The sequence below is a fragment of the Zophobas morio genome, unplaced genomic scaffold, assembly GCF_036711695.1.
Source record: "Zophobas morio isolate AGI-343-1 ecotype UQ-CSIRO unplaced genomic scaffold, CSIRO_AGI_Zmor_V1 ptg000081l, whole genome shotgun sequence".
Taxonomy (NCBI): domain Eukaryota; kingdom Metazoa; phylum Arthropoda; class Insecta; order Coleoptera; family Tenebrionidae; genus Zophobas; species Zophobas morio.
Genome location: NW_026972186.1, coordinates 90839 through 115460, shown reverse-complemented (window position 1 = coordinate 115460; position 24622 = coordinate 90839). Strand labels below are relative to the sequence as shown.

Here is a 24622-nt window from a genome sequence, read left to right as displayed (position 1 = left end):
ATAACAATATCCTCAGACAGGCAGTCTGGAGCTCGATGACGATGAAGAGATGACGTGACATATGTACAAAGTCGACGAATGAAATTGAACAAAAACAAACTTAAAAAGCTTTGCACTGTGGCGCTGCAGGCGTGTAGAAGGCACCCGAATATAGTTTCTTCGGAACGTTCCTCCAGCCGAAAACGAGCGCTTTTTCGAAGGGTTCTTCGTCGCACCCACTGCACACGTTCATCACCGCTTTCACTTCGGCTTCGGCGGGTTCTCTCTCGTCGTTTTGTTTTTGTTCTTGCAAAATTGGTTTGTTCTCTCCGATTCCAGCTAATCCGTCTAAGAAGCTCTGGTCGATACCCGACGTGAAGCCTTCCTCGATAATGGTACCCCCACTTAAATACAATTCTCGTTTCTTATGTTTGTTCTCTTTCTGATCGTTATCCTCAGATCCGGCTTGGCGTTTCGTTTTCTTGACTATTTTATCGCCGAATTTCAATTCTCCTTCGTTTTTCTCGTCGTTCTGTCGCTTGAATAACTGGTGAGTCTCGATCTGAGGGGTGTCGATGAATTGGACATTAGCCGGATTGACGAGGGAGGGGTGGACTAAACCGCTGTTGATTAACGGTGTACCTATTTGTTGGACGGGAGGTTGAGGGGTGAGGAATTGGAGTTGTTGAGTTTGAGGATTTTGAGGTAGTCTTCCTTGGGACAGCTGCTGGCTGACTAAATTGCTTACGAATTGTCCGTTGAGGAGTTGCGCATTGTAGTTTTGCCCAGGAATTAGTTGAGGTTGCGGCTGAGGCTGTCCACCAGCAAAGTTGAGCATAAGCATCGGGTTGATCTGGCCTCCCGTGAGTAACGGGTGGGTGGGGAGGGCATTTCTTGGTCGTGGGGTTTGAGGAGGTGGCGTCGTGATTTGATTACCATCATGGTCGTACTGGTGAGCATGATGGTGCTTATGGTCTCTATGGGCTTTCCCGGCTGTCAGAGCGACACTGTACAATTGCAACATTGTGATTTCGCCAAGCATTCCTCCAGAACCTAAGACGAAGAAGTTATTCTCTGTGAGGAAACTGTGCGAGCATTACCTTTCGGTGCATCTTTACCCTCGAGGAAGCCTCCGCCGACTTGGGTTTGTGCCTGTCCGGTTATGGCTAGTCCTCCGGATGGAATTATGTGCCCTACCAACTAATTTTTTTTGTAATTTTGATTAAAACAAAGTCAAATAGGTTTACCCTGTTGTGGAAGCCACGGCCCACTCGTTCAGCGTTTACCCAGATTTGCCACTCTCCAGTTTTGCCGTTCCAGCTCTGGCAAGTGTGGTACCACTTATTGAGTCGCAAGGGATAGTTAAGTCTATAGAAGGTGTGTCCTTCGATTGCTAAACTAAAGTAACTGGACCGTTCCGTATTCGAAATCCATGACACTATCGCCTTAGGCTGACCATCGACTGCAAAAGCAAACCATAATGAGTTGCGTGCTATCTTAATTCATCTCATTCCAAACCATTTAGCACAGAATCTCGAGGTAACGACCGGATATGGGTGAAATTTTCTTAATTAGCACTTTTGTTTCCGGAAAAGTACGAACTGCATAAAGTGTGCCAGTATCAGTGATAATTTTGAGTAATTCATTTTTAATCTTTTGGAGAAATCATAATCGACATTTCGAATGATTTTGATCTTCCAGTTCTAGATTATTAATAAGAACGAATAAAGACAAATTTTAATGTTATTTTTCATAACTTTTTCTGAAGCGGCCACTTAAAAATTTGTAGTTATTGCGAATTGTCTTACGTGAAATTAATTTGATTAAGTTGAGACATAGGAACCCGATACATACTTTCAGAGATTTCCTAATTATTTAAAAACACTAGAATTTTTAAACCCGTAAATATACGTAATACATCCGTTCCAAGGTTGGTTTGGTGATTTTGCAACTACCGTTTTAGATAGTGTTTAAAAAACAATCTGCACACTTACCCGCATAGGAAAATATGGGATGATCGTTGCTATGATTTGCGAACTTGCTCCAGAAACATAACGTGAACTCTTTCATTTCGGGTATGTGCGTTTTGTATTGAATATATTGAAAGTAGAGGTCCTGCACGAACCCGACTTTATACAGTCCGCATTGATCATTCGAAGGGTTGTGTAGAGAAGGTCCTGATTGGTGGATAGTGTGTGTCACGTATCCTGCAGGATGTGATGTATGGATAGTTTTGACTCCTCCATCGTAAAGGTCCGAATGAAGGACGGGTTGCCAATTCTCGATGTGGTGGACTGCTTCCGTCGACAAAATCAACAAGATCGAACAGTAATAGAATTTCAACATTTTCAGTGCTGATGAGGTGTTCTTTGATGGATTGCTAGTTAATTGAAAATGGAGTACATCCTGAAATTAATGGTCGGGTTGTGTGAAACGGTTAAAATTGAGAAATTGAGGCAGCGGTTGGTCCACAAACAAAAGTTTAAGTTTTTTTTTTCGTGACACATGTTTCCAGTCGTAGAAGTTTACGATAGTAAAATTGAGTTTTGACTCTTCATCACGACACAGATAAGAATTCTTTTCAAGTAATGAAGAAAAAAATATGATACTGAATAGCCAATAAGTCTTTGATACGGAAAGCTTGTAAAGTTTTCATAGTTCGCGTAAGAGACGATAAAAACTTAGTTCCGAGTTTGTCACAAAAGAATTATTTTCACGTAATTGGCGCGGCGCAACTTACGTATGGCGCCTGAAAAACAATCACAGAGCAAACATTTTTTCTTGCACAGTTTTTAGTTTTTATCAGTGTTATGTACTACGTATTACGCAGAATTACACAATGAGCAATAACAACTAATCGATATTTTCCAGAAGTAGCGCGTATCAAAAAACTACACGCGAACCTAAAATGGGTGAATGCTTTCTTTAATTCACTCAATCTGCATACCATATATACTTTCATTTTTACATGTGATTGTGCTCTAAAACACCTGCTGCTGCCATAAATACGAACCGACCGTATAAATTACAGTTTCAAGTCTGTCCACACCATGCACCAGAGTAAAAGTGCTTTGCAGTTTTTAAAATTACGGTTTCCCTCGAAATATCTATGGTTAATTAATTATTCGTACCGTGATCTAGTTTCCAGCGACGTCAAGTGGTGTGGAAAGAAACGTTTTGGTCAAAAAATCTGCGCTCGTCTTGAAATACACAACAAGAAAATTAACAAAATCTCAACGATCGTCCTGTAAATGCGCTAAATTTTCCACTAAAACATTGATGTGTAAACATTTTAATGGGCGTGAGAGGAAGCGCTTCGAATGAAACGTAAGAAAGTGAATGAGAATGCTTTTCATTTTAGATGATGAGTGGTGTTTGCATAACGGATCATTCTTACCAAGCTGTTTTGACTCTTTTCATTGTCAAGGCGTCTGATTTTCTTTGCTCTGGAGTATTTCGTAATTATGATCTTGTCACTTTCTCTATAGTTTTTGTAGAGAAAAAAGTGACTTCATTACAGTGAATTCCTTGTCATTAGTTTTTTTTTATTGTGATGGCTTGTGGTTTTGTGGAATAAATGCAATTTCAGTTTAATGGTCAGAACAACCTTGAAATTGTTAAAGAAATACCGGCTTTGCATAATTATAGTTTTTCATTGTACTAATTGATGCAGTGCAAGTTAAAAAAAAGTTGTGTTTTTAATTGTCAATGAAAACCGTTTTTAACGCGTGATGCAGAATATGCAGTCGTGATGCAATTCTCGTTACGTTATGAGAGCACTGTGTCAACTCAAGCAGTTCGTGTAAATGCGCTCATCTATTGTTTTCCACAGTTAAGATTTTAGCTCTTTCGACATTAGTCTGTGTACTAATCTTTTATTAACATCGTTGTTGCAGAAACAAGTCTCTCATTTTTTCTCGTCACATTTTCTTTCAAAATTTCGTTTATGTAAGGAATCGAACGCCTGAGAAAATACTTTTTTCCACGAGAAAATACCAAGGTGAATTAAGTGCTTATTAGCGGCGACTTTTTTCCTTCCGCTGAATCAAGTTTACCAAGTTTACACAATACACTTCAAATTGTATGCTACTTTCTATAGGCATGCGATAATTAGTGCGAATGTACAAAAAAAAAATTTATGTAACGAGAAATACAGCCGTAGGCATATTAGCTTAAGCTTAACGAGTTTACACACTTTTTTTTTTAGTCCACGTGATGGAAAGGCGGAAAACTTTAAAGAAAAATGGAAATTTGTAATCGAAGTCAGGGTTATTTCCGATATTACTGACTCACTTTGGAGATCTGCTCGTGAAATTGTGGGAGCATTATTTTCACCGTGTTTCTCTTTTTTAATTTATATTGATGTAATTTACACGTTTGCGTAATACATAATTGGCTATTATTACTAGTTCGGAAATGTTTCTCGGTTGTGGGTCCACCGGAAAAGGAAATTGTAATTTTTATACCCTTAAAATGATCTAAAAGACAGATAAAATTTTATTACCTATGTATTTATGCATGTTAAATTCATAGTACAAAATCTTTATTGAGTTATCATCAAAAAATATAGAAAACTTCTATTTATTATTAATTATGTTCGTATCCATCCACGTGGATAAAGTAAAAAGAGATGGGGGGAAATCGGACTTTATAAATACAATTTTTACAATATTGCCGACGTTTCGGTCATCTAGCGTTATCCTTTATCAAGACTATTGTACAATTTAAATTTTGTCACTATTAAATTTTAACAAATAGAAAATAAAAAACAAGATATACTGTAAATTTTAGCAATGTGATTCAAACCGTTTTTCAAATAAATTTTCTTAACAGAATTGAGAATTGTTGTTCTCTGTTCTCAACATTATGGCGTTGTCAATATATTTCTAAACACAAAAATTGTGAAAATTACAGAAATAACGCAAATGTTCACAGTTTGTATTCTTTTTCAACAGGACGTATTAAACGCTAAGTTGTAGTATCGCTACTACATATTAAAAAATTGATCATGCTATTACTTTGATAATGTTTAATTATTACACATTTTTTTTGTAGGTACGAAAAAAAACTTTTGCTATTATCAGTAAAAATCAAATAAAGCGTTAATAGTTTGTGTAAACAAACTTGTCTATTTGTAATAAGTCGATAAAAATGATTTATTATTATTATTATTATAAAAACAGACATGATTAAATTAGCATTCTAGATTTACGTCTTTCATTTTTGACCCTTACTGCAATTCCGACTTGAAATAGATGATGTCATAATTTTTTGATAGAGATAAACATCATAATTTTTGTGTATATTCTGGATTAAAATAAAACTTGTGTAAAGATTAAAAAAAAAATGTAGTACCGAAACACGAGAATCATTACATTTCATATCATATTTTCAATCAAGATTTATTCAATGAGTTTTTGAAGGGACGTCTTGCAACTTTCCGGAGAAATTCTGTAACCCCTGATCAATGTTAGCGTCTTGCAGTATTTCAAAGAAATTTGTTCGAAGTTTCTAATATAAATTGTAAAATTTACTCCAACAATTTTTTGAGGTGATGTCAGCAATGTGTTATTGTGGATCAGTCGAAAGCGAGTGTTTTTCAAAGTTTTTCGTTAGCCATTTAATCCTGCTTCCGTTCAACTCGAATTATCATCGCGTACATTCTTCATCCGTAAAAAAAGTAATTAATTTATTATTGTTTAAACCGCCCGTTCAGCCAGTTGAACTTAATTATGTACTCCCTTTAATAAAAAGTTTTTTTCATTTTGTTTGTGGTGCAATTGAGTGCACTCGAACCTAATAAACCCTTTGTAATTTTTTCTTTTACAAACTAATCGCATTAGTGAAAAGTCCGAATAAACACGGACCGCAATTACCAACAAAAATGAATTCTTACAAAGAAGAATTTGTTTTAACTTTGTACTCACATCCAACTAAAACACATTCAACACGCAAAGCACAAGCGAAGCACGACTGACCGCACTGGAGAAACGTTCTTCGACAACTAGAGGACTATATGGAGATAGTCTCCGGTTTCACTTAAGTCGCGTGTCATGACCAATTCCTTATTACATTTGCTTCTGCATCCGAAGAAGTGGTGGGGTTAATATCACTTTCCCTTCGACGGAGTTAACTTTTCGCTCGCCTAGTGTCTTCAGCTCATGCTAAAGTACCTCAAGGGTTGCTCTTGAGTCCGTTCCTCGATTAGGAGATCTTGAATGATGATGGTGTGCAAAAAGTCTCCGTAAACATTTGTATTATTTTAATGCTTTAATAGTATCCATTTAGCATGTGTTACGTAATAGTTAAAAGCACTTTCATTGTGTGATTTCAAACCAGTTATCTGGACAAGATAGCCATTATTTATCGAATTCGTTACTTTCATTTTCATGCTTAACGTTCGTTCGGTTTGGGAGTAAAGCACTGAGTCACGAAACAACTATTTGCAGAGTGCAATTTTTATTGTAAAAGTAATGAAGTATATATTTCGTTCTTTCTTATCCATTTAATTCCTCAACGACAATTTATTGACACTATTTTAGATAAATACGTTTTATCATTCGTCTTGTCTAACATCCATCTGATGGAGACGCATCGATCGACGCGCACATGAGGGTCGACCCCTTGACCTTCTCAAATTGATACACTTGACACTGTAAGCCACCATTTTTCTACTAGCGTAGTTCAAGAGGTAAAAAATTAGATTTAAATAGTTGGCTGTTTTTACTGATGCTGTGCGTACAGAACACTCACAGAGTTGTTAAATCGATTAAAGTCGTGTCGGTCCAATAAATCGAAGATGAAATTATAGACTGAAACGCGAATTTGTATTGATTTTACCAGGATAAACCAATTATCTGTAATGGGCGGCGATTGCTAGTCGATTGGCTTAAAATGTTGTGCGACTGGGATGGTTTTACATGAAGGTGGACTAATTGGGCGGAAATAACACGTTCAGGATAACATTAGAACTAAAAATAATAAAACACAATGTTTCCCATTCAGATTTTTGAAGTTTCCGTGTTGTTTCGTTTAACGAACTCGTAAGACGGTCGTAATGAATGAAGTGCCATTTGCAAATATAATATATCTAAAAAAACATAATGTTTAAATTTAAAGATTCTAATAATAACATCACGATATTGTCCAAAATGGTTAAGTTTTCTCTTTTTGAAGAAAGTACATATTTATAGTTCATAAATATACGCTTATTTTCATAAATTAGAGATTGGTGCAATTTAAATAACAATTTTTAATTTCGTTAACAAACGCGTACGAAACTTCGCATGCAACATTAAAAATATACTTGATAACAAATTTCGCGCATTGCCAAAACACGACAAGGTGAATGAACATTTCGTATTTATTAAGTCATTTTCCAATGGTTGGTTCTGATTTGTACTTATATAAAAAGAGCAAACAATTTTTTGTGTGAAACACTGACAATGACGTTTTGTTGTTAAAGAAAGTGTTAATTTTTTTAAGTAGTGGTGCGTCCATTGTTTTTAACAATGAATGACATTTATCGGTTCTGTCGAACTATGAGAAATGCGCAATAAGATGAATAAAACAGTGAAATAATTTAAAATTACGTAAAGTGCGTTCGATTTGCAAAAACTTAAAACTTGAGTAATTTACTGCAAATAATTAGTCTAATTGATTATGCAATGTTGTTTGATAGGAAGTTAGTCCAACTTGGCAATAACATTGAAAGGAATTTGTTCAAAAACGCTTACTATGAAGTAACACGTCCTAAATTTCCTAAATAAAGAAAAGTTGCACGGAACGTGTCATTAATACTATTCAGGACGATAACACAGTTATATGTTCTTCTAGTCCACATCGGTGTGGGAATTGCATTGTGAAATTTGAATAATAAACGTTAACTATCGATAAATTCTTGATTTCCTGTTTTTAAATAGATATAATGGGTGATTAACCAAGAAATCAATCAGGTTTCTGCAATACACCGTGGCGGTTTGGATTTAAAATTATATATTTGTAAAATTGATTTGTTGTAATTTAACTTTTGCGATGAACCATTACAATGTTTTTCGATCAATCGGTATTATTATTTACTGTTAATATTGTGTAGTTGAATATTTGTCACTCATTGTACAAATTGATAATATTGCAGAATTTTAATATTGTTCAACGTAAATTAAAAATTTCACTAAATTCCTCGTTAACAGTCGATCGTTCATTTTCCGGTTACGTGTTTCGTTTTATGTAAGCCAAATTTCTATGGTCAAATTTCACAATGCTTTGGTATTCCCAAGACTTGCGACTTTTTACCATCTTCATAATATGTGCTAAAGAAGATAAAATCAATTACAGTTAGTACTGTGTAATATTTTTTATTCGATTAGAAATCGAATTTATGTTTGTACAAATATTACATGAAAGATTTTTTTCATCATTATAAGTGCACATATACTTTCAGTATTTTATAACTTATGCCTCAATAAAAAAAGTCGTGACGCAATGTTAATTAAAAATCTGTGACACATATAGTTTGTTTATTTTTTATTCGAGATAAAATTTAATTAAAACAAATTTTCTATAATGCGACAAAACTTTTAATCGCATTCTCCATTTCGCTGTCGCTTTATCAGGACTTTCTCTCAATCTTCACTCTTTCTGTGCCGACAGGTTAACGAAAGTAGGCACACTAAAGGTGATTTTTTTAGCTATTTTTAACTACCATTAATATTGTGTACGGAAATGTGTAAATTGTACTTCCCTGTTGCAGACAACATTTTCAGGAAAATCTTTAAATGCGCATTATTTCTGATCTTTTTTTATTTAATTAAAATGATCGATGATGTATGATCTACATTGGAAAGGTATTTCGTTGCTGTCGTGAATCACTGATTTCCACAGAATAATGAAAACCATCAAGGCTATGCGTATGTCGACAAAATACTCTATAAATGAGCACTGCTTCGACCGTGACTCTGCTCATTCCATATTCAGTGCATGACAGTGTGAAAATCTTAAAAATCTAAAGGTACTACTGAATGGTTTTTCGCTTTGCGACCTATGTGACTAACAACTTAAGATTTTTCTAAAGTCGGATCTATATGCGAAGTGAATGAGAAAAATAACCTAGTTTTGAAATTATATTCATTAAAGGCGTTCTCGCGACTAAAAAAAAAGGTTTACGCCCCGCATCGAAACCACGCATTAATGAGTGAAAATCGAATACAAATAACATAACAACCGGTTGACATTTGGTCCAAAATGAGACGCATTCTAAATTGAAGGTTTATGTAACAGCGCGGATACGTTTCAGAAAAGAAAAAAATCTGGAAATGTTGATTGGCTGCCGCTGGTATGTGGAATCGAGCGGCGTATGCGCTTATACGTTTGTTGCAGGAAATTGGAAAGTTAACCGCTCTTAAATAATTAGGATTTCTTTTAATGGATGATGATTATGACCGATTTATCAACTTAGTAGCTCCTACTTTCAACTCGGAACGTATTTTTTATTTGTTGATGAAAATGCATTTCGACCAAAGAATAACATTATCAGTATTTTCGTGTGTTCATTTTATGGAAGAATCAAAGTTTCCGCACTCCGGTGTCGTTGATTTTTATTACAAAAACATAAACAATTAGTTCTCGGCAATAATACCAACCTTGTTGTGATGTAAATAAATTCATTGTAATCGTTACTTATTTTGACACATTTTAGTGGCATAAATCGTATCTAATTTGATTTTAATGTCTTCATGTTAGAGTGACTACATAATAACTAGAATTCGTGAGACGCGTGCCGATGAAATTTATTCATGGTAGGGCGATTAGGACATATTTTGAAAAATGATGAAATCATATCGCGCAGTCACTATGATCGATTTGATAATTAAGATTGTTGCATAAGTGTGTTTTATATTTATCGATCCGGCGAATTATCTTTTTAACAAGTTACCTATGTCTTGGTCGTGTGTTGCTGAAAATTATATAATTTTGCACCACATGTGTGAATTATTCGCTAAATACTCGTGAGGCACAGATACAGATATGTTTAATTAATGAGAATTGTGTGTCTGAAGGAATTGACTTGCTGTTAAAAAATACAATGGCCGAATTATGGTGACACGCCCTAGACGATGTCTTTGCGATGCCGAGAATTAAAAAAGATGAAATTGTGTAACGCAATTATGCATTGAACTCGATGCCATTCCCTGAAAAACCCACTACAAAGAAGAAACTGTAGATTATGTAACGAAGACGTCACCCTAAAAGTCGTTTGTATTTTGTACTCAGCAGGTGTTTAGAGTCGCAGCTCTGTAAAAAAATGTACAAAGCTCAAATACGAAGGTTCAAATGAGAACGTTGTGCTTTACCAATTTACCGTAATGAGAGCAAGCGTGCAGAATCATGAATAACATTTAACACCAAACAGGGAGGAGAGAATTTAATCAAACTTCACCCGTACTGCTGTGTTAACCCAACAACGTAAAACAGAAACTGATTAGCTTACAATAAGAATTATTGCATGTTTTTGATGTAATCTTTAATTTCAATTTGTATTACAAGTAACTTTATTTTGAAACTTCTAGTAGTTAATCACCCTTTTAGTGAATAAATTTTGTCGGTCTTAACGACTTTAGTTCCCTTCATCTCGCCCAACTTGCTCTCTGAAGAGACTTGACTTGCTACTTGACAACTTTCCATCAAGTGCATAACGACTACTTCGCTTCAAATTATTGTATGTAAAGAGGCGTGTTCGCGACACACCTTGAAGAAGTAACTGATTTCATATTTTGAGTAGTTACCCCATTTTTCAAGATGTTATCATCAAAATGCAAGGTGAGAGTGAAAGGGCCGGGAACGATTATTGTTATTATTATTAGTATCAGTGACGAGCGGTGGTCTTAGGTAATATTATGCAGAAATTATGTAAGCTTGGAACCGGTTGCATGCCAAGAAAAAGCAGACACACCTTCGAATACGAAACAAATTTTGTAGTGGAAAAAGGAAGCAGATTATTGTTAATGACGAGCAATTTGTTTGACATTCCGAATCGGCCTCTTTAATGTTGTTTAAAGTTCAAGCCCACATGGCAGCTGACATTTTCAAATTTAGATCCGATTAAGCGAATGATAGCAGACAAAAAAAAAGGTTGAGACATTTTTAGATCAGAGCATGATTATTTAAGGAGAATATGTACGACTTTTCAAAAAAGTAACCTAGGTTTTATTACGAGGTTGCTTTTAGAGAATAAATAAATAAATAAATAAATAAATAAAGGGCAGCACATATGGGGCAGTTTTCGTACAGGATACGTCATTTCCGGTATTGTTATTCTTAACGTACGGAACTATCAATAATAAAATCAATCACTGACTAATAGGACGATCTTGCATTCCGTTTTGTTGCAGGAGACGAGTCAATAGAACGTTATCATTCTGAATTTTTAGTCGCAGTTGATAGGGATAATTGCATGGCCGACTACATCTGACAGTCGTTACCTCCTGTATGGCCAGAACGATTTGATGTTTTCCCATTAGTTTAGAAGATTACCAACATCTGTCAAAAATTTGCGCCTGGTGGCACCATCTAGAGCTACCCGTGTAAGCTACAAAAGAAAACTTTGTTATCATTTTGTCGTGTTTTGTCAATGTTGACTCAGTTATCTGTCACCTGTCACTATCATCATAGATCATGAGCGGATCATGAGCAAGTTGCAACGAACACGCAACGAAACTAAAAACTAAGTAATAATATCAAATTATAGAAAACATAATTTTATTTCAGCAATTTAATTGTATATCTACAATTTTTATTTAATAATGAACGACAAAAACTAATTAACAACCAAAAACTGTAAGTTTAGTTTAATTTTAATATTTTCCTACTCAACGGTTTTTTTTGCATTGATTTTCTTTTCACAAGGTCCGTTTTAGTTGAACAAAAATTATTTAAGACCACTGTGGCAGCAGTTCTTATTATAAATTGGGAAACCTGCGTCCTATGGGTAGAACAATGAAAAATTGGATTTTGTACTAAATCTGCTGTGATAAGTTCTATTAACTGACTGCAAGGATTTTCCTTTTCAATGTGTGGTATTAGTAGATGTATAACTTCAGCCAGTTCTTTTAAAACAGCTACAAATTCGAGATTGGGATATGTCAGCCCCCCACGATCTTGTAAATTTATTAAACGCAATAAGGGTCCAGGGATGGTTTTAGTTAATAATGAAGACACGCAGTAATCACACTTAAATTTATCATTCATTTTTTTTATGATATAGCCCGCCAAAAAAGCCACTGATGCTGAATAGACAGTATTATCTGTTAACATCTGAACGTTGTGTAAATTGCGAAGTTGTTGTAAAGTCGTAAAAGGTAATACAAGATCAGAGCAGTGTTTATGATGTTCTTGCGTAGAAGAAGAAGAAGTAGAAGGAAGGATATGATGTTTACTAACGAAATCAACATTTGATGCGACATTTGCAGATTTTGAAGTTTTGATAATACCACATTTAAGAATTTGTTTTAATGCATACTCAGCTGCTCGAGCATCTGTGGCATCATTTGATCCACCTCTCAACCTAACATGAGAAAACATGGCTTCGATACAATCAGAACTGAAAGTTCGTGTTAGTACATAGTAAAATCCTACTTCTTCAAGTAAGAATTTTACTGTAAGATACGTACTGCGGGCGATAAATTTTAAAGAATGCGCCGTTTCCTTGGATAAACCAGGCAAACCAGCTCGTTGAGACTGCACCTGAATGTCATCGATGTATTGAGGGAAATCATGGGTGAGCCAGTGTAAACGCTCATCTGATACATTGACATATGGTGCCACAGAACTATCCAAAGACCGTATATATTGGTTTTTGCTGCTAACGTTATGTATTTGGAAAAAGTGATGCATACATTCTAAATATTTCGTAGTTGCAGATACATTTTGGAATAGTTCATGGCCATTTTCATTTAAGAATTTTAAAGCAGCAGTTACAGATGGGTAAAATATCTGGATGGCTCTAAGGACATTCATTTTTTCTAAATTATTTGGAAATAGATGCTTTTTTGTCAGGAACTTCACTGGTTTGACTGGTAAATCTCTTTGTAAATCATACAAATCTGTTAAAAATGATGCAGAGATCACGCCATCAGAGGACATCATCTCATTTTGCAGGAATAAATTCCTCGCATTTTTTATGGCGTGACAATAGTCAAAGCTTAGAAATAAAGGCAAAGGAGACAAATAGGGGTGACTGATGACATTTTCAATGGTGCCATTTCCAAGAAGCTTAAATAATTTTACGTTCAATGCCAAATTGTCCGTTACAATGCGTATTATTAAAAATCCACAATCGGTAACTAGTTTTAAAATTTTTAAGGTTAAAGAATAAAATTCTTCAGCGGTAAAAGAAGAATGGAAAAAATATCCCGCTGGGATCGTGAATCTGGTCGTTAACCCATGCACAACATAACACATCATTTGATGAGCAATTTCCACCTGTCCTCCAATTGTGTTACTGCTGGATGTGCTTAAACCGTAAAGTCGATCGTCAGAACGACTGTAGATCAGTTTTTGTCTTATAGCCATGTCATCAATGACAAGGGAGCACACTCTTTCAATGGGATTTTTGAAATTGGAGACTTCTGTTGTTAATCTCTGCTTAATTAGTTCATTAGAACTGTTAATGTTTCCTAAATATCTCGCAATAGTTGTTTTGGATGGTATTTTCAATAAATTTCGTCTACAAAATTCATACCCTTTTGTAGAGCAAAATCTCCACACAGTACACAATCTGACCGAAGTTTCATTCCATCTTGGCACTTTTCGATTGTAATTAGTTAAAATATTTAACAAAAATATTGCTGTTTCGTCACCATTGGCAGCGTTTTTATTAATTTTTTCAAAAATTTTGTATTTTTCCGAATGCTTTTGTTTTTCTGCTTCCAAAATTTCAATTTTTTTGAGTGATTTTTGATATTTTTGAGTTAATGTACGTAATTTCGATGTTAAAATTTTAACGTGGTATTGTAAATTTAGAAGTTCAGTACCTGTGACATTAGTCTGAGTACCAGATTCTTGAGAAGGAGTGTCAACAAGAATATCAGTGGGAATATCAATAGGAGCGTTCTGGAAAAGATAGGAAAGGTTTATATTGGAATTATTTAAAATTGAAGTATACTCACAAATTCAGAAGGTACTGCTTTATTAGTTAATCTTGTTACTTTTTCAAAATTTTCAAAACAATCCGGTCGAAAGTGTTCGGCGCATATTAGTGTACGCTCTTTTATTTTTGATGCATCTAATAGAAAAATGATTAGTCATTTACTACATGAATGTTATAAATGTTTTATATTTATATACCGCAATAATTTTGAACTGCTTCAAACCATTGTTTTCTTAGTTTTGCTTCTGACGGAAATTCGAAGCAAGAAATATTAGTTTTCTTGCAAATAAAACACTTTCTCGTCATTTTAAAACTAATAAAATATTTATGCGTTACTCAAAAATAATATTTGAAGTTTCAAAAATGTCAATGCTTGAATTCTACATTTCTGTAACAGATGGCGCTGCATGACGCAAAAAATCTGCCATATGTCGGTAATCCTGTAATTCAAATTTTTATCAAATCGTTCCGGCCATACAGGAGGTAACGACTGTCAGATGTAGTCGGCCATGATAATTGAAACAGCTGCTGCTATCTATTACCAACTAGATTTGACAACGTGGGGTGTCCTAAACAGAAGAGTTCTGTTCTCGTGTACTGAATGTCTGTTTATCTATATATGCACATGAACACTATGAACTTTCAAGGTACCTGTCATATATCTATCTTTATACAGTTTTACCGAAATGATAACATTAGTTGATTATTATTCGTTGATAAATAGGGCATAAGACACTAAAACCTAGTATATAATACAAAAATATAAATATACATCGCGTTCACTTTATGCTAGAGTAACTTGATTACTGTTGACACAATAATGAACGAGATCCGAATTAAAAAGAACTAATATTTATTAAACACATGTGTATATCTGGTTGCCTAAGCATTCTGCAATATACTACAAAAGTATCGGTAATGTTTAAAAAAAGGATTTGTTATTAAACCTGTGTAAAAGACACTTATCGCGTTCTAGATCCGTGTGAGATTTATTATTTAATTCTGCAGTGGCGGCGCATTTTTTTCACAAAACAGATGACGTATTCATCAGACGTCTTTATAAACTATTTTATATTTTATATGTTACTTGTGCAAAATGCAGTTGAAATTAGAGGCAGATTCGGCCCCACCACTCCAGGTTTGTTATTTTACCACCTTTGCGGTAAGGGTACAGTATACTTAGTTTTAAATGTGCTGTAGACTAGGAATCAGAAACGGAGAAATGACAACGTAGAGTTCGCATTTTCCGAGCTATAATGAAATCAAACGTTTCTTGAAATTCTCTTTTTTCAGTATTTGCCCTGGCTATCGCTCTGGTAGTAAAAATTATGTTGTGTTTCAGTAAACTTTAATTTAATTAACAACAATAAGTTAATGCTTAAGTACGCCGCATTTAACAATCTTAAACGAAAATAGAAAACCCTACAACCTAAAAGCGAGAAAAATTGTCTAGACATCTTGGAAGCTCTACAACGAAATCACTGTCTATTGTGCTTCAGCTCCAAAGCTAATTTGTAACCTAACTCGGGCTTTCTGTCATTGCCGTCAATCATATCTTTAACTTGGCTCGAATGGACCACAACGCCGTGATTTTCTTTGACATAATTCTTGATTTTCTCAATATCTAGGAGATCGACGCCTCTGCAGCAGTCTTCCAAGATGATAGTCCTGTATCCAGCAGAGAGAGCGTCGTTTGCGGAATAGGCTGCAACATATTTTTGTAATTCAATCGAAACATTTAACTATGGGTGGGTTTTTACCGACGCACACATCGTAAGCCACCCCACACAAATACAGATCGGTGATGTGTTTCTGTTTTAAGAGTGGATCTAACTTGGTGGCTGCTAATTTTTGATTATCCCAGAACAGGGAGTACGAATCCACGTCCGGGTTGGTTCCTTTGTATATTTTCGTTGCGTTTTCCACCACCTGCAAACTGTGTTTAGCGAGACGGTATACCCTCGAAACAGTCAAACCTTAAGGTCTTTGTGCAGATCCGACCCCCAGGTGTTTTGTACGCAGTGTTTTGGCCAGAGTTTTTGCGGCATCGGCGGATCCCTGTCAAAAATAACAGTGTCGTACACCTTTGCGTCTTCGGCTTTAATCGGGCTGGATTCGTGCAGTTTTCTTAAGAAAATGTTATCAATGAAAGACACGTGATCAATAGGATGCCAGTCGTAGGAGTAGACGACAGTTTCGAAGTCGACCGTTTCAAGGAGATTGTTGATCGGTTGGATGACGTCTTCGCCGTTGTGTTTCGCCGGACAGTTGGAAATGTTGAGGCTGCCTGAGATGAAATCGTTTTGGACGTCGATGACCAGAATGGCGGAGACGGGTTTGACGATCTAACGACAAGAAACTCAAAATCGCTCGATGTACAAATTGGACTTTCTTACGACTTTGATCCAGTGGTGCCAGCAGAACACGAACTCATCTCTATCGATGTGGTCGTCATCGTTCGTGTCGAAAATTTTGAAAATCTCCGTCAAAGTGCCGTCGTCGACGTTGTACGTCTCACCCTTGCCATTACGGAAGAGCGCCCCGCAAAGCGTGCGAAACTCTTCAAGGTTCAGCTTACCGTCGCTGTAATAAAATGTTTACAAGTGTGCTTTTGTACTTGTTACCGAACATTTAAATCCGTTGCATGCGATGTACAAGGAAGTTTCGCGTTTCGATTTCACAAAATTATAATCGATATGAATACGGTTGTTGTGTTGCTTTAACCTTTCCGAACAATTTATAAGTTAAAAATAGATTGAATACGTGGCGAAGGAAGGGGTTGCTTCGAGCACGACTACTAATTGGAGAAAAAGCGAACACGTTTGCGGAGATGCGTACATTATTAGACTTGTTTGGAAAAAACGGAATCGATAACTCATTCCGAGCACCGGTGGAGTCGATATAGTGTAGGAAAAAAACTCCCAGGGATCCGATGAATGCGGATTTGGTTAATGGCGTGAGCCGAACGCCGAACGTAATTATTTTCGGATACCGACAATTTTCGATATAATTTAAATTCGATTATTTTATTTGCTCTGCGGTATATTGCGGAGATTCGGGCCGCCAGAGCCTTTCCGATTAGATACTTCCTTGGCGGTTTTTTTTTGTAAACAACACGGGGCCAAATAGGGCTTCGGCAAATTCGTTGAGAAAGATGTTCATCAAGCAAATCTAGATCGAGTCAAGTTATCGTAATTCATCGGACCTCGAAGGTCAGCGGGTTTTTTTCGGCAAACGTATTTTAACGTCACATTAGACATTTAACAATCATTTTGTTGTATAATTTCACCTGGACTACGTTCATTGTGTGGGTTCCAAGTAATAAACACACAAGGTGAATTTATCGGACGTGTATTGTACGGTTTCAAGGATAGCGATAACTATTAACTGATTATACGTTTACGGGTGCTAACGAAAATTACCCATAGTGACTGTAAATTTGGCTGTTGTACATGACGCGAACTTTTGCATGCTTTTCCTCGTCCCAGATTTTCGCGAAAAATCTCATTCCTGCTGTCAATCGTCCAGGAAGAGAATCCGTTCCCGCTAATATTAGCTCCCGTGATGTACACAGCACATGCATCACGATGACGAATCGCAACGCAAGAATATTTGACAAGCAAAAGCTTCCTAACCTAAAAAGCTGCTCTATCGTCTAACCGACATGATATTTACCAGTCCTTGTCGAAAGCACCAAAGCACGCGTCCATCGTGGACTCGTTAGTAAAATTAAAATTCACAAAATCAATGGATCGTGTGCTAACGGACATGACTACTGCAGTTGGGGTAAAACTACGCGCCAAGTAGTGTTTACAGTCGATAATATCAACGCGACAATTCACATCGCTGACTGACACGATACCGACGATCCTCCCATTGACTCCACGGATATCAGCGACTGCGAAAAAACGTGACGCGCCCGACTTAGTCGTGGGAATACCCTAAACACACAGCTTATACTCTTGGCTCTATTTCTGGGCTGACATGGCCTGACGTCACATCAGTCATTTACTACGATTGTATTGATCGAGGTGACGTCATCAAGCTTAAAGTTTGAGGGGTCTATGTACAGTATCTTCAGGCGGTACTCTACTCTCTCGATGGCACAAAAGCGTGGGAATTTCAATGCCAGGCAAATAGGCATTACAGGACGAATACTGGAAAGAGTGATTCAAGTGTGCGGAGTATATGGAGGATTTTTTCGTAAATAATTACTTTAGTTTGTTTGTGTTATGCCAGAATTATCTTAAGTAAACAATAATTGTAAATTGTTGTTGGCTAAACTACTTTGAGTCATTAAATAGACCTAGTTTTTTTTTTTTTTTTGAGAGAAAATTGTTGGATTATGTTAAATGTATTATTTTTTCAATAACCGTGTGATTCAGAGGATTTCACAATTTTCGTACACATAGTTATTTGGCCATGTGGGAATAAATAGTTATTTCATCATAATATTTCCGGAGATAACACGATATATTTTAGATCCATGTAGTGCGTTGGTGATACTTAAAACAAAACCGGGTGAAAAAGAGATGTAATTATAGATTACGTATCTCTTGATGATTACTAATCTTTCACGATATCTATTAAAATTGTTACAATAAGTAACTGACTTTTATTCAAGACATGCGAATGTTTTTCGTGGAAGTTACTTGTCCACTAACCCTATTTAACTTTTTTCCTAGTGACTGTTTCAGGCGGTATTGATTACGCTTCAAAGGTGAAGGAAATTCTATACCTAAGAGTATATAGTTGTAAATAGATATATGTAATTATGTATACATAGTATAAAACAAAGTGTCTATCCGTCTGTCTGAATGCGATAATCTCAAAAACTACTCTACGGATTTTCATGCGGTTTTCACCAGTAGGTAGAGTGATTCACGAGGAAGGTTTTTTGTAAATTATGTAAAAAAATAAAATAAAAATAAAAACGTAACCCTCCGATATTCTAAATGCAACACAACAAAGATATATATGCAACCGGGTTGCATATGTCTGTGCTTTCCATAAACGACTTCATCTTAATTTTTTATAAATAATAAATAATACATATGTAGATGGCAATGATTGCGCCAAAATTGTGACACATTAGTTCTAACAGTCAAATTATTTTCAACTTTTGCTAACAATATTTTCGAATTCCGAAAAAAACCGATATGCTTTTAACTTTGGGAAGTGTGATAGAAATTTCGATGCTGCCCCTCTTCTGTATACTAGGCGATACGATTCCTTCTAACCAAACATTTAGAAAATTCAAAAAAAAAGTCAAGAAAAGTTGATCAGTTTAAGAAAACTCAAGTTAGGCGTCGTACAGAAATTATATGCTTATGATGTGTATGTGTTGCCTTTACGAAAGTATTCAGACGTGAACAGATAAAATAATCACCCTGTACATACAAATAATCTTATAGATATTTTTTAAATTTGGACAAGCTAAATTGTGAAATAATCCAAGTTTAATATACAAACACATTACTAATCAATTTTTTAAATAATTCAATGACGCAGAATGATACGGTGACACTTAGATTATCAAAATTATCGATAAAGTGAGCGTATCAAAATATCTTGTAATACAAGATCTACTCGTAAGGAAACTTACAGTTGAAACGGCTGAACTGATAAAAAATTCAATTCAAAATTAACTCATTCAAATGAATGAGTTAACGGAAGCAATTGTTATTCAGTTTCACATCATTTACATCGCATGCTAGTGTTGAACTTTTAGGTTACCAGTACCTCAAACAGTAATTATCTAATCATATTTAAAAAATACGTGTCTATTTACGTTACAGAAAGATCCAATTTTTAAAATTCCATGAAAAAGGTTAAGGGTGAAAATTTTTCAAAGTAGGTGCTTCACGACATCCATCCATTAGATTTAGAATAAATATTGCACTTGTAAATTAAGTGGATTTTTTTATCGAGACATTGTAGTTAAAGATTTGATGAAAGATTTTAATTCCTGTCTGACAATTGAAAGTAATTGTAGATGCAAGTCCTGTTACAGTTTACACAATAAAAAAAAAACAAACAAAAAAACAAAGTGCAATCTTAGATCATATAATAAATAGATACCAATACTCAAACTGAAAGCTGTGACTAGACATGAAGCTATCTGTTGTCGTTTTCTACGTCAAGAAGAGTAGTATAATGCTATCCTTGTGTGATCACCACATCTTCATCTTTGTTATATGCATTTCATCTGTATATGTCTATTTCACTTCTATCCTTGTACCGCACCAGCACAACAAATCGCTTTTGACAGAAGTTTCTTCTAACCTCTCTTTCGAGTTGTTGTACAGAAAACAATTTTAGAATTTAGAACAAAGATCCTATTTTAAGTGATGTAATCATAAAGGATCACAATTGCTGCCCAATAATTTACTATTCCTTTCATTATCTACTGTGAATTATTTATAAAATCAAGCTGTCAACATCTTTCGTACGAAGTTAGTTCAGACATACTTCCTAAAATTTAGGCGCGCAAAATTCAAATAGTGATCAGGCAAGGATAGCTTCATTGTAATCCCTCCATGCACGAGAGAGATGTGTGACAGGAGGATGTCGTCACAGGCTCTGCTACGGAAAGAACACGGCATGGTGGTATCTATTTATTATATGATCTAAGAGTGCAATATTTTTTGTTGATTCTAGAAATAAAATTTATAAATTTAATTTTTAACCGTACCTTCATGGATACACTTTCACAACAAGAAATTCATTACTAGAAAAGATAGGGAAAAACGCATTTATTTATTATATGACAATAACAAAAACAACTATATACACACATCTACTACTTAAATACTAGTGTCTACATCTATGTTGGCAACGACTGTTTTCAGGCACTTTTTCATTTTTTGTGTTGAAAATCTATTTTATGTAAAATAAATTAGTGAAAGCTTGATTAGAATACTACATATATGATCACGTGCAAAATGGCGGTACGTTCTTCAATATGGCGCCCCCGAACACCCTCACCGGCGTCTTCGTCCAACTAATCAGAACATCCTTTCCGCTGACCGGAGCTCCTTTCCCCAAAAAACAAATATAACTCAGTTCCACCAATTTTAGTCCCGTTGGCTTTGGCGTAAAACTTTCAATGTCGTTAATTATCCTCGACCCTAAATGGATTCTCCTGTTGGGTTGCATTCGTATAGCGGGAGCATCAACCAAACCGAACATATTGTCGAAGATATCCGAGAAACTTTTCGGTTTTCGGTTCGGTTGAACCGAAAAGTAACTAAATACGTCTGGGACATCGACAGCTGAACGATGGGGATAAGTTGACGGTTGACGTATCTCCTCGTTGCTAATGGCGTAATGGCGGCGTGAGGGGAAGTCGGAATACGACGTCGGCGATAGGACGAAGTTGAAGCCGAAAACGTCCCCTTCGATGCCGTCGTCAAGTCCCTTATCGAAATCGGTGTACTCCTGTCCCACAACGATGTCACCGCCGCCCTTGATTTTTATTCCTCGTAGCTAAAAAATATTCCGGTTCAGTTGCTTTCTTTGGATTTTTATTAATTAATACCTGAGGCGCAAAGCCCGTGGATTTTAACTTTCCATTGAAGTATAAATTGTATAGCGCTTGAGATGAGGACCACGATTGGCAGATGTGGTACCAGTGATTCTCCACGAATTTTATGGGTATTTTAAAGATGGGGTACTCGAGGATTTCCAAATTTATGTCGGTTCCGTGAGGTGAGATCCAAACTCGAATTAAGCGTTCCTCTTCGTGTTCTGTCGACATGTCCATGCTTATTATGTTACATTACGAATTGAGAAGAAAGTGCGTGAATAATGAGTGGTTATAATTAGTTAGGAAAGTAATGAGGAAATACGTTGACAAAGTGGTTGTTTTCTAGATTATGGATGGACGAAGTCGCAGACTAAATGTGCGCCTAATTTAGAACTTACTCGAATATGACAGAATAGGATGGGAGTACGTGAGGTTGTTACTTCTGACCCATATACAGAAAGTGTAGTCGCTGAGGGGCGGCACGTCGCTAATGTACCTCAAAAACTACGAAAACATAAATCTTCTTTTTTCTTTTCGTGTAAATACCAACCTGAATGTATCCCTTCTGAGTAAAAGAAACTTTATGTATGCTGATATCGGCCTTGTGTCGGTTATAATTTTTAACAAAACTTTTCAGTGCCGCATTTTCGTTATTTACTACAGCCTCAATATTCTCCCATAAAACCAAACAACAAAAGAGCAGCGTGTGTTTTGCAAATTGCATTTTTATCTGAAAATAAAATACACATTGTAAGTGCGGCGATTTTGGCAGAATTCCTGTAGATAAGGTCAGTGTCGCGGTCGTTACGGTGAAATTCAGGTTTTGCGAGCGGTAGCCATTGACAATGAAACAATAATGTTCAATAATAGACTAACGTCTGCAGTATCGGGCGATCGATATCAGCGCAGCAGGATTAATAATATTGGTCACGGTAACACAACCGTGTGGAATTAATCAATAAGCGAGGGGTCGAGAATTTGACGTTGCAAAAATACAACAGGCATAAAAATTCATACAAGTCCCCGCATCTTAACTTTCTCGAACCCACATTTTCATTTTTTATTCAGTGTGGGTTCACGTGGTTCGCGTGTATGTTCTGGTGACGATGGAACAAAAGATTTGAATAAATAAATAAATAAATAAATTGTGCCATCTTTTCTGGTCGCCTACGCTCGACCCATTCAAATTTGTAAATGTTGACGCAAGATTACAACAGCAAAATGTCTTGTTTTCTCTATTTGGCAAAAAGCGATATCGATCTATCGATTTCCACGAAAATTATCACTTTTTTAAGACATTCACTTTCGAATGTAACGGAAATTTTCGAATCAATCCATTTATCGACAAAACACTTTTTGTCAAGCACATTAAAACTTATTCGCGTATTATTAACTTTTGTTTACATTTGTTAATAACCTCTTTCGGTACGTCGTGCAATGTTTTCATCTGTGTGACACGAGTGAAAGTTGTTTATCATAATAATTCCATGAGGGAATCCTCGCCATGTGATGTCGTTTAAAAATGCCCACAACTCTTTCGTTAAAAAAAAAAAATGCAAATTATGCAAACTCGCATCGGTACTATTAGCAAGCAGAGCATGTAATATTTCTATAATACGTTGGTTTATTAACAGTTTTACGTAACGTTACTTTCAGTATTGCAAATATTGCTTAAATCAAGCACTCGAGAAATTTTGGAAATTAGAAAAAAATCACTACACTCACCTGAAATTTTTCAAACTATAAGGAATGTTTCTTTTTGCTAAATTGATAATACACCGACCGCACATCCCGCACACATATTCTTTAATATTTTAATCTTTTCTTGTGTCGAACAACTTCTTGAAGCGCGACTGGATCATGCTGCCGACGTACTGCACTACACGCGATAATTTTCTTTTTAGAAATGTTGGTTCAACCGCCCTCCTCCACTCTGAAAGAACCGCAGACATACTTTTGTTGTATAATTATTAGTCAATTAACAATTAAGGCCAACGTAGCTTTTGTAAAATCAAATGTAAAATTGCGGTTTCGTTAGCTAACGGTTAATACGTATAACGAATTACTTGCAAGGATTAAATAATAATTGCTCTTCAGGTGGAGAGAAGACATTCTTGTGGTGCATGATTGGAATCTGTATTGGAGTGTCCTAGGATTCTGGCATATCTGGTTTATGATATAGATTAAGTGATGGCAGTAAAAATAATAATGTAATATAATTAACAAGAGGAAAAAAGATCTGCGGTTTTGTAACGGGTGTAATTCATTCAATCAAGGTAGTTGTAGTTGCGGATATCATGCAAGAAAAATAATTCAAAATTCGAACATTGCATTGAAACAAAACTTTACTTTGAAATTAATTTTAGTTCCAACGCTTAAAGTTTTCTTGGCATTTCGCAACTTGTTGAATGCAAAAATGAAGGCCTGTGATTTGTTGTCGTTGATGATTTTATTAGAGAGACAATTTAGTCTACTAAACTATCGAAAGCTTATTTATGCAAATCTCAATTGAAGCGACTAACGTGGCCTATTTCTTTATTGGATTACAAAATATTAGTCGTTATTATTGTTGCTATTATTTATTATAAAACCAATCCACTGACTCGGAAATGAGGGGCATTTGGTACTATGTTGATAAATACGCTTCAGGATCGCCTGATGTTGTGCCTCAAGGGCGACGAAAATTCGGTGGAAATGATTTTTTAAATCTTTTATTCTCTAGCGTCAGCAAATTTTGTATAGCGATTTGTTTTTCAAATTGCAAGAATTTTGCAACAGATAACCTAATAGGAAGCCAGGTTTGTTAAATATAAACATTCGGTTATTATTTTTACTGCAAAATCTTTACGTCTACGTAACGGACATGTTAGAGTTCAAGTATCTTCTCCGCCATCCTGATTTCGTAATATTACCATGACTTTTTTTCCAGCATTGGCAATAAAATTATTTAATTTCCTGTTTCCAATCTA

The 24622-nt window shown here is 35.7% G+C and overlaps 4 protein-coding genes and 1 long non-coding RNA gene across 24 annotated transcripts in view; 2 read left to right on the top strand and 3 right to left on the bottom strand.

Annotated features, from left to right (window-relative positions):
• The window catches only part of LOC135144066 (coiled-coil domain-containing protein CG32809), an 89947-nt gene that overhangs the window by 54498 nt on the left and 10827 nt on the right, over positions 1-24622 (top strand). The window lies entirely within an intron of this gene.
• LOC135144070 (uncharacterized) lies at positions 2-6016 on the bottom strand. Of its 2 annotated transcripts, none has more exons than XM_064076042.1 (5): positions 5907-6016; positions 1974-2385; positions 1227-1441; positions 1080-1179; positions 2-1032 (listed from the first exon to the last, which is right to left on the bottom strand). In XM_064076042.1, the coding sequence occupies exons 2-5, from the start codon at positions 2323-2325 to the stop codon at positions 101-103; spliced, it is 1599 nt and encodes a 532-aa protein (XP_063932112.1). In that variant the 5' UTR covers positions 2326-2385; positions 5907-6016; the 3' UTR covers positions 2-100. The 2 variants fall into 2 exon arrangements, with proteins under 2 accessions (XP_063932112.1, XP_063932113.1); XM_064076043.1 differs by lacking the exon at positions 5907-6016 and adding an exon at positions 3111-3175.
• LOC135143998 (uncharacterized) lies at positions 11652-13615 on the top strand. The gene is made up of 3 exons (XR_010282965.1): positions 11652-11814; positions 11895-13278; positions 13340-13615. It is a non-coding gene; the product is annotated as an uncharacterized LOC135143998 (long non-coding RNA).
• LOC135143997 (nicotinamidase-like) lies at positions 15452-18065 on the bottom strand. The gene is made up of 5 exons (XM_064075913.1): positions 17801-18065; positions 16522-16708; positions 16102-16470; positions 15886-16054; positions 15452-15830 (listed from the first exon to the last, which is right to left on the bottom strand). The coding sequence occupies exons 1-5, from the start codon at positions 17893-17895 to the stop codon at positions 15604-15606; spliced, it is 1047 nt and encodes a 348-aa protein (XP_063931983.1). The 5' UTR covers positions 17896-18065; the 3' UTR covers positions 15452-15603.
• Positions 20866-23543, bottom strand: LOC135143991 (uncharacterized). Its single transcript, XM_064075909.1, has 5 exons — positions 23379-23543; positions 22204-22383; positions 22052-22157; positions 21666-21874; positions 20866-21613 (listed from the first exon to the last, which is right to left on the bottom strand). Exons 2-5 carry the CDS (start codon positions 22375-22377, stop codon positions 21059-21061), a joined length of 1044 nt encoding a protein of 347 aa, XP_063931979.1. The 5' UTR covers positions 22378-22383; positions 23379-23543; the 3' UTR covers positions 20866-21058.

Coding starts and splice junctions, on each gene's coding strand:
- LOC135144070 (XM_064076042.1), bottom strand. CDS start 2,325: ATGTTGAAATTCTATTACTGTTCGATCTTGTTGATTTTGTCGACGGAA. Junction 1,442..1,973: donor TCCCATATTTTCCTATGCGG/GTAAGTGTGCAG, acceptor TTGCTTTTGCAG/TCGATGGTCAGCCTAAGGCG. Junction 1,033..1,079: donor GGGTAAAGATGCACCGAAAG/GTAATGCTCGCA, acceptor TCTTCGTCTTAG/GTTCTGGAGGAATGCTTGGC.
- LOC135143997 (XM_064075913.1), bottom strand. CDS start 17,895: ATGTCCGTTAGCACACGATCCATTGATTTTGTGAATTTTAATTTTACT. Junction 16,471..16,521: donor GGCACCACTGGATCAAAGTC/GTAAGAAAGTCC, acceptor TCTTGTCGTTAG/ATCGTCAAACCCGTCTCCGC. Junction 16,055..16,101: donor ATCTGCACAAAGACCTTAAG/GTTTGACTGTTT, acceptor CACAGTTTGCAG/GTGGTGGAAAACGCAACGAA.
- LOC135143991 (XM_064075909.1), bottom strand. CDS start 22,377: ATGCAATTTGCAAAACACACGCTGCTCTTTTGTTGTTTGGTTTTATGG. Junction 22,158..22,203: donor CTCAGAAGGGATACATTCAG/GTTGGTATTTAC, acceptor ATGTTTTCGTAG/TTTTTGAGGTACATTAGCGA. Junction 21,875..22,051: donor TCCTATTCTGTCATATTCGA/GTAAGTTCTAAA, acceptor ACATGTCGACAG/AACACGAAGAGGAACGCTTA.